This window comes from Terrapene carolina, unplaced genomic scaffold, assembly GCF_002925995.2.
Source record: "Terrapene carolina triunguis isolate 2854851 unplaced genomic scaffold, T_m_triunguis-2.0 Scaffold131, whole genome shotgun sequence".
Lineage (NCBI taxonomy): Eukaryota > Metazoa > Chordata > Testudines > Emydidae > Terrapene > Terrapene triunguis.
In genome coordinates this window covers 11,419,308-11,428,724 of record NW_020664482.1, presented here as the reverse complement: position 1 = coordinate 11,428,724, position 9,417 = coordinate 11,419,308, and the positions used below count along the sequence as shown (strand labels likewise).

The following is a 9,417-nucleotide window of genomic DNA, read 5'->3' as shown; positions in this document are numbered from 1 at the left end:
GATGTCCCGATTTTATAGGAACAGTCCCGATTTTGGGGTCTTTTTGTTATATAGGCTCCTATTACCCCCCACCCCCTGTCCTGATTTTTCACACTTGCTGTCTGGTCGCCCTAACTGAGACCCAACCCCCCTTGCGAGCACCAGCCCAAAGGGGAATGTACCGGTGTTTGTACCCCGGTAGCGCAAGCCCTGCAAGTCTGTACACCCGGGCTCGGAGACTCGCTGCCGCGGAGGTTTTTTCTGTTTTGCAGTGTAGACATGCCAGCTTGACAAACCTAGGGTATCAATGCTATCTCTGCAAAAGAAAGGGAGAAGATCCTACAGACCCCTCCAAAATAGCAGAAGCTGTCCAGAGATCAGGAAGAAAGGGATGGAGACGGGTAACCCTGGAAACAATTTGTATATTAGGGGTGCTGAGAGCCATGGAACCAAACTGTCAACCCTGAATATAATGGAAACCACTTGAAGCCAGGGGGTACGGCAGCACCTATGCCCAATACCTACCCCAGGAGGTTGGAACTCTGCCAGCAGAGCAATATAGAAAGCTCCCATCTGGAAGCTGTCGGGCTCTGGCTCGGAGCAGAAGAGCTTCTCCAGCAAACAGACATTGGCTGACTCTGGAGAAACTCAAGAGGAGAAAGGGAAAAAAAGCAGAGCAAACAGGTGACCCGGGATCTGCTGGGTCTGACACCTGCTGGGTCCAGCCCCATGTTCCCCATAGTCTATCTCCTAAGTGGAGACGTTGGGGGCTGGATCCAGCTGCCGGGTTTTGCCCTGGGACGCGCTGGGCTCCGGAGTGGCTGGGTGCACGGGGAGCAGCTAGCCTGGGTCTGCCGGCTCCAGCTCGTTACCTTTCCCCCTAATCAATTCCCTGCCCCTCCCTCCCCAGTCCTGCTCCGCTCTGGCCGCAGCTGCTGCATCCAAACCCCCTCGGGCACGTCACTTCCTTGCAAACTTTCCCGAGGAAATGTCTCTGCAAAAGTTGTTTTTCTTCAAAGAAACTCGGCTCCGGGGCTGTTTCCTCGCCCTCTGACTGGAGAGGATTTCCCGGCGGTGCCTGCATGTCAAGCTTCCTGTGTTTGTCACACAGACAGACAGCTCCCAGCCATGGACGGACCCGCTGAGCTCGGTCGAGACCGTTAGCTCTGCAAAAATCAATAACTAACATCCACTCCACTCGTGCAGCGCCCCGCACCCCCCAGCGAGAAACGCCTGCACCCGCGGCGGCTTCCCCTGCACCGCCACTGACTTCAGCCTGGTGAAGTTTCCCGGGACCCCGGATCATGGCTAGGGACTACACGGCCAAGAGCCTGGACAACATCGACCTGGCTGCGCTCAGGGTAAGTGGCACCTCTGGCTTTAGCCAGGGCTGGGACATGGGGGAGCGGAGCTCATGCAGATCTGGCCGGGCTGGACCCATCTGAGCCTGGCTGGGTTCCTCTGCCCTGCCTAACCCGTGTTGAGCCAATGCACAGCTGCTTTGGCTGACCCAGTCCATGCCTAGCCAGTGTGGCCCGAACTGAGCCGTGCTTAGCTGGGCTTTTCTCCCCCAGCCAGGTCCATGCCCCTGCATGCCTCTGTGGGCATTTGCAGAGCCGGGAGCAGACCCAAGCCTTGATCTTGCCCAGTCGCCTGTTGCTTCTGGTTTCAGCTTGCTGCCTCCTGCGCGAATGTTTCCTCCTTCTCCTCTCTGGATGAGAAGCCTCAAGGCTGCTTCAGTCATTCCTGGTGCTGTTGTTGTTCTGGGCAGGGTGATGGTGTGCTTCAGTGTCCCAGCTGAGGTGTTTAGAAAGCGATTTTCAGCCTCTCTCTGCTGCTGCCCTTCATGACCCACCCAATGTGTTTTCTTCCTCTGTATTATTCTGGCAGATCCTTGATTTTACAGCATCTGGTTTTAAGCTGTGATTGGCAAAGGATTCCCAGCCTTACAGAGTTTTAGTTTTAGTTGGGAGATATTTTCCCCCCCGATGAGTACAAGTCACTGCTGACTATTGCAAAAGGAGCAGCTAGGTGGAGTCTGTGCGGTGCATCTTTAAGGACAAAATAGCTGATGCCTGCCTGACCTTTTAAAGGTAGGTGTCACTATTTAGGTTGCCTGCAAGCTGTTTAAAGCTATGTAAAGATGTCCTGGGCTGTGCAAACTGTGGGCCCAGTCTTCCTTGCATGACTGACCTTTAGGGGGACTGGACTCCTTGCAGAGTAAGACAAACAGGATTTCACCCCGTTTGTGTAAATATCTCTAAAATGCACACAGAGGACCACGTGTTCTGATGGTGCAAATGGGTGAAACTCTGTTGAAGGCAATGAAGCTGTGCCCAGTTCCACCAGCAGAGAATTTAGCCCCAAGTACTCACATACCCACACTGAATGCTCCTCACCTTACTCCTGCAATAACTGTAGTCGAGTCAACTCACAGGCATAAAATAAACAGGATTTTAGGGTCCAGAGATGGTATTTTATTTTATTCCAATCTCATCACTGTCCCATTCCCCTTCCCCAGTAACTAACTCCCATTGACTTCAATAAGAATTACTTTAATCCCGCAAAGGTGTGGGGAGAGGGTGGGTGTGGTAAATAGGGCCCCTGTGATGAACTGTGTGTGTGTGTCCTATTTTTGCAAGGCCAACAAAGCTGACATGAATATGGCTGATTATAAATACTAGCATCGTGCCTGCTTTTGCAACTTCCAGGGTTTTAATGTAAACCAGCTCTGTCTCCATAAAACCGATCCTGGCCATATTTCATGCCCACAAAGAGTTAACACAGTTGCAACTTAGGTGGCCAGCTTAGATTTTTAAAAAGATGAGTGGAAATATCATGCCAGTCCAGCCACAGCTATTCTTCTAATGCACTCTTCCGATCCAGGGAGGGGAAAAAACTAGTAAAACTGTGGCGAAGTGCTTTCAGCCTCAAACAGGGAAACCAAAGCAAGATATTTTCTAAAAATGACTTAAAAAGAGGGTTTGGAAAACCCTGCACAGAAATCATATGGCAGGGGTTCCAAACACAAGAGGCAGGAAAAATAAAAGGCCTGCAGTATTGTAGGGATTGCAATGATGGCACAGGACCCACTGACCCGGTCATGGCCAGGAAAGCCAGAATTCAACCTGAAATGTAGCTACGCTTGGACGAGTAAGACAAAGTGATGAAGTTAAGTGGATGTGTCTTATATTGTTAAAGAAATAAGAATCCTGTGTGAGCAGGAAGGAGAATAGCTTTGTAAAGCAGCCTGCTGGCTTTCAGTGTCAAAGCCAGCAAATCTCCCACAGGGTTTTACCCCAGAGATCCTGAAAACTGCAGGTCTAGACCTCAATAGGGAAACACTAAAGAGTCCCAAAGTGCCCCCTTGATCCACATGTAAGACAGTGTTCAGCTACCTCCACAGCATAGTCCCTGCTTCCCAGACCCAGCAGAGGCTGCAGTCTTGGGTCCACACAGGAGGCAAGAGTGGAGGCAGGCTGAGGCCAGCAAATTTCCAGCCCCATGGAAATTATGAGTGGAGGGGAAAACAAATTTGATCTGGGGTCATAGTACCTATTTTGCAAAGCCCTCTCCCTGGGTCAGCCACGGCCAAAGCTTTGCCAGGTAGTGTGGAACTATGCTATCGCATTGTTGTGAGGGAGGCAGCCAATTGAGGGCAGAACCAGTGCAGAGGCACATGGCATTAGTTCCCTGGGTGTTAGCCCCACCTCCTCCAGTGGGATGGTATGAGGGAATCCTCACAGAGATGTCCTCCTCCCGGGCCCCCTCCTCCCATGGGAAGGGGTGGTCTGGCCCATACATTCCAAAAGTTCAGGGAGCATCAGGGTGGAGTTCTGCTGCTCTTTGGCTTCCAAACCAGGTTATTACCCCGTGCTGCCCTGGTGATCTAACGGTGTAAATTTATGTTACCGACCTTCCAGGGTTGCTCGTTTCATAAGGTCAACCAGAGGGCTAAAATGCCTTTTGATTTTTTGTTCCTGTAAAGAGGGACAGAGGCCCAGCAGAAAAATCAGAGCTGCAAACTCTTTTCTCTTGCCTGGCTGCAGAATCCATGAAAAGTGTATTTCAGTCAGTATCCTGTTGTGTGCAGCATTTGGCATGCCACCCTGTAGATGGGTAATATGTTGCCCAGGTGGCATCCAGGTCAGCAGTCTTGCTGTTGCCTTTTGAACACTCTGCAGATGATAAAGGAAAGCAAGAAGACCAGCATATGGTACAGGGCATTACAGTAATTAACCTCAAAGTGATGAATGTTTGGGTCAGAATTTTGGCATTGGTCAAAGGAAATGTAGCAACTTGGCAGTGGGGTAGGTGGTGAAGGGTTATACGGGCTACGGAGTTTTAAAATGTTCGCTGAGAGGAAGCACTACATCAAAGATGATTCCTACCTCTGAGATCATTAAGAACTTGGCCCAGTGTGAGGACTTAACCATAATGTGCCAGCTGAGGATGCAGTGCTCATGTCCAACCAGACAAGGACAGTACACAGATCCCAGCATTTGTGACACCAGCAAGGCCTAGTTTAATACTGTGCATTGATTAAAAGAAGAGAGATGGTCAAGCCTATTGGCTATAGTCATTTCTTTGGAGACTTGAGACATGAAAATTGAATTGGCTACTAGAGGTGGTAGACAGGGTTTTTTTTGCTATATCCGATCTACTGTTGGCATTCATTTAAATGGTGGAAGCCAGTAGCTAGCTGCGTAGGTTTTTCCTAATGTGCTCAACATTTTCACAAACAGATCAGGAGAGGGTGGGGGGCAGTAGGCCAAATGGGTTGATAAAGCTGGTTTTGAGGCAGATAAACCCTGCATAGGTTCATTTGCATAAACAGAGAACTTCTTTCCTCTCACCCTATTATAGGCAGAGCTAATTTTACCATTGAGGTATTGGGTGCATGAACTTACTGAGAAATTAAAGTTCTTTTCATCCACATTGTTGTGTGCCATTCACAACAGCTAATTTATCACAACCATCTTGCTGGGAAAGATCCATGGGTGGGGCAATTGCTCTAGGACTCTATAGTGCAGGGGTTCACACAACAAAAATTTTGGTGGCCTCAGAGTGTGGCCACCAACACTTGCTGGTGCCGCTCTGACAATTTTTCCTAAAATACTTAATTAACTTTGGGGAAAACAAATAAATATGCACATAGACATGCCCAAATCATTGTAATTTACATATGTAGGGTTGTTGGGTTTTTTTGTCAGACTCAATAATAAAAATAATGTACAGTTTTCTCTATGCTTTACTGGACCTAAACAGAATAGAAACACAAATAAGGTGCTTTGCATGTTGTCTTTTTTTCTTGTGTCTTTTGCTTTTTTGGTTGCTTTTCTTTAAAGACTTGCTAGCTACTAAGTCTGCTGTGAAAAGTGATACACCTCTACCCCGATATAATGCGACCCGATATAACACGAATTCGGATATAACGCGGTAATGCAGTGCTCCGGGCGGGCGGGGCTGCGCATTCCGGAGGATCAAAGCAAGTTCAATATAACGCGGTTTCACCTATAACGTGGTAAGATTTTTTGGCTCCCGAGGACAGCGTTATATCGGGATAGAGGTGTATTAGTATACCAACAAATATCACTTTTTACAGCAGACTTACTCAGCCCAGGCAAGCCTGGGGACAAATTAAGTCCTGAATGGGGAGGTGGGTAGGAAGGCAGTGGAGGCTGGGGGTGATGGGGCACTGGGGGAAGCAGTGGGGGCCAGCAGTGATGGGGGGACGGTGGGTGAGCTCTGGGCCAGAGCCCGCCACCGCATGGCTGGGGAACGGAGCCCAAAGCCCCGTGGCTGGAGCCTGCCATCTGCCACCCCAGGGCTGAAGCCCAACCTTACCGCCCCCAGAAAGGTGGGGAATTCGCTGGCTGCCTGCTCCTCCAGCTTTTTGTGTCTCTGTGGGAGGGGAGGAGCAGGGCCCAAACACTGCTGGGGGTCCCGGGGGAAGAGCCACTGCTTTTCTCCCCACCACCACCTCCCAGGAGGCTGTGGCCGCAAGAAAAGCCCGTGTTGGCCACATGCGGCCACGGTGGCCGCATTTGAGAAACACTGCTATAGTGCACATTCCACAAAGGAGCTCTAATGCGGAAGAATTCCAGGGAGGGTGTCTGAATATTTGATTGGACTGCCTAGCAACCACAGCTCAGCACTGGGGGTAGTGCTTATGCTGCCCAACTGTAAGGCCCCACGAGTCTAGAAGCCAGGCCTGCAGAGCTTCCAGGCAGTTGGCATCTCCATGGTGCCAGTCAGACACTGCTGTAACCAGCTTGCTGCTCAGCTACCCATGACCCACTGTGGGCATGGACCATGGGAAGTCCCGCCTCAAGGGCTCTGACAGGCACCAGCTTCATGGCTCCTGATTGGCTCCCTGTCCTATATAAACCCAAGGGGTGTTCCAGGAAGTGTCCAGTCAACAGTGTGGACCACCTACAGCTGCCAGGCCCATTCTTTGCTCCTGACTTTGACCTTGGCTTAATTTGATTTTCGGCTTATTGCTGGCTCTAACATAATTGAAAGAAAGAGCACAGCTAATTAGATCCCAGACCAATGGAAATGAAGCACCATACAAGGGCTCCACTCCTGCAAAGCCTTTTATGTGCTTTCCTAACTTTTTGCACATGAATAGTTCCATTGATTTTGGTATGCGTAAGAAATTTCAGAATCGATACCGAAATCAAGAAAGGATAAACTCAAACTGTGCCCTAGCTTCTTATGTGTAATTTCTCTGCTAATTTCAATATATTTCCTTGTGCCTTTCTCCCGAGCATGTGCATAAGGGAAAAGTCAGTCTGAGCTGGTTCCATCTTGTTAGTTAAATAAGACAAATCTACAGACAGTTGGAGATCTGGGAAGGACACAATTAAAAACCATCTAACTACAAAGGACTGAAGATGAGTGCGTTCAGATTTACTGTCCGGGAACACAGAGAATCCAAGCAAGATAAAAATAGACATTCATGGCTATAAGGAGGCCTTGTGCTTTTGCCACTTCCGGAGCTATTTGACTTTGGAATAACTGCGCAGTAACGCAATTGTAGAAGTCTCTGTTACATTGTTCTCACGATGAAATCTATTGCACGCTGATCAGGACACTCTGCTGACAAAAAGCCTAGTCTGGTTTCATTTATGCAGAAAACTCTTGTTTATTTCAGGGTGGGGATTAGACAAAGTGTGTTGGATCAATCCCTAGGTGGACAGTTTCTGTGCAAAAAAAAAAAAAAAAAAAAATTTACTCAACAGATAATCTTCAACCAGATAAACATTTTTTTCTGTGATAAATGACGGCCTTTTCCAGCCAGCGTCACAGAAACTGGACTTCTGAGTGAATTATGTGATTCTATAGCACATCCCTCAGTGGTACCCAAAGATATCACCCGACATGATAGATAGCTAAAACAGATGGTGAGTAACGGATTCACGGAATTAATAATATTTCATATAAACTTCTCAATGATATCCTCCAAAGAAATGCACTAGAGTGATAAATTGCTCAGTCAGCTACCAAGAAACTGGTCTCTTGAGTTCTTAATGGTTTTATATAAATCTCTCAAGTGAGTTTTAACTGAAACAACAGATTTCTTAACATGCTGAGTTGCAGGAGTAGATGGTATCAGAGGGGTAGCCGTGTTAGTCTGAATCTGTAAAAAGTAACAGAGGGTCCTGTGGCACCTTTAAGACTAACAGAAGTATTGGGAGCATAAGCTTTCGTGAGTAAGAACCTCACTTCTTCAGATGCAAGGAGTAGATGTTTACTTGTCCATACTCTTCTGCAGAGTACTCTTGCTACTTGAGAAATGATACAAGATAGATCTCAACTTCATCCTTGTGGACAAGGGTGGGTTTTAATGGAATTGTACTAGCTTATTTCACATAGGCCCTTGGTCATCTGTTACATGGCAGTTGGTCGTAGTTAACAGCAATCAAGTCTGGATTCAAACCCATGATGTTGAGACAAAAAGCTCTTTATTCCCTGTGTCTTCCAGTCCACCTTTGCAAAATGAGACAGTGTGCATTTTAGATGTAGACTTGATATTATGATTGTTTTGGTAAGGATAGATCTAAATCAAACACAAATGAGTTATAGGACATTTTGTAACTTTGGTTCGTTCTTTCTGTAGACCACTAACCTAATTATTTCATGACAGAAAAGAGATGTCCAAATTCATCCTCTAGATAGCTCAGTGGTTAGACTTGGGACTTCTGGGTTCTATTCCTGCCTCTGCTACTAAATTTTCATGTGACCATGGGCAAGTCATGTAACTTCTACGTACTTCAGTTTACCCATCTGCATTTATCTATGATATTGGTGTATTTGAACTTTCACTGGCTAAGATTTATATAGTGTTTTTAGAGGCATGGCTGAAAATTGTAATAGAAGTTCATCATATTTTACTATTGATGATTGTATTACTATTTAGTTGTTTTATTATTCTCTCTATTTGTAATATAAATCATTACAAGAAAGCGTGTTGGACTTTTTGCATTCTGTTTGTGAACAGTAGTGATCCCTTTGAAATGTGAGTAACCGCTTTGCCATGAATAACAGTATTTACTGTACTTTTTACAGGATCCAGCAGGGATATTTGAACTGGTGCAAGTAGTTGGAAACGGGACATATGGACAAGTCTATAAGGTTTGATGCCTTTTTAATTTACTATGTCTTTCCTGCTATAACTGTTGCCCTATAGCAAAGAACAGGAAACATATAAGATGTGGGAGTGGTTGTTACAATAATAGCTTGCTTTGTCTCTCTGCATCACTGTTTGTGCCCGATCCTGAATAGTGGCAGCTGTGAAATTGTGTGCTTTTTCCTCCAGTGACACTTCCATGTTTTCGTGGGCAGCTTTCCATGGTGGCCCTCACACTGATTTCCACCACCCTGGTCTCTCCATCTTGTCATTTTCACTCTAAAAATATTTTCCATAGATTGCAGGTACAGTGCAAATATAGTGAGAACATTTTAACATGAGAAATAACTAGGATACTGCTGGATCCGGTAGAGTGCCTTCTTTGGGGGAGAGGACACGGAAAAATATTCACCAAAATAGCTGTGTACTGTAGGGAGCTGGCATGAGTGAATTACTTAGCCATGCTCTTCAGGAGGGCTGACAAGTATCTGACTCTTCCCGTTGCTACAGTTCATTGCTGGGACACTAGGGCAGAACTACCCATCAGTTAGTTATGTCAACGGATAATTCACCAAGCACAACATGAACGTGCTATACAATGCTGGGCAAACTATGCAATACACCGTTTGACTTAAGATGGGAATCGGTGTCAGCTGGTCTAAAGAAGTGGATTTGGGGTCTTTCAGTCACGAGGCCTTCTTTAGGAATGATCGGAAAAGGAGAAATAGAGAAAATATATAGGGAATTTAGATCAGTGTTTCCCACCTGGAGAAGGGAAATGGAGGAGGGTCCAAGATTAGTCC

General features: G+C 46.8%; 1 protein-coding gene across 1 annotated transcript in view; it reads left to right on the top strand.

The window, feature by feature from the left end:
* Positions 1 to 1,124: 1,124 nt before the first annotated feature.
* Positions 1,125 to 9,417, top strand: part of NRK (Nik related kinase) — a 122,797-nt gene continuing 114,504 nt past the window's right edge. The window contains exons 1-2 of the mRNA XM_026652996.2: positions 1,125 to 1,340; positions 8,554 to 8,619. Coding sequence (XP_026508781.1) covers positions 1,284 to 1,340; positions 8,554 to 8,619 — 123 coding nt within the window. The 5' untranslated portion in view covers positions 1,125 to 1,283. The remainder of the gene's footprint in view (positions 1,341 to 8,553; positions 8,620 to 9,417) is intronic.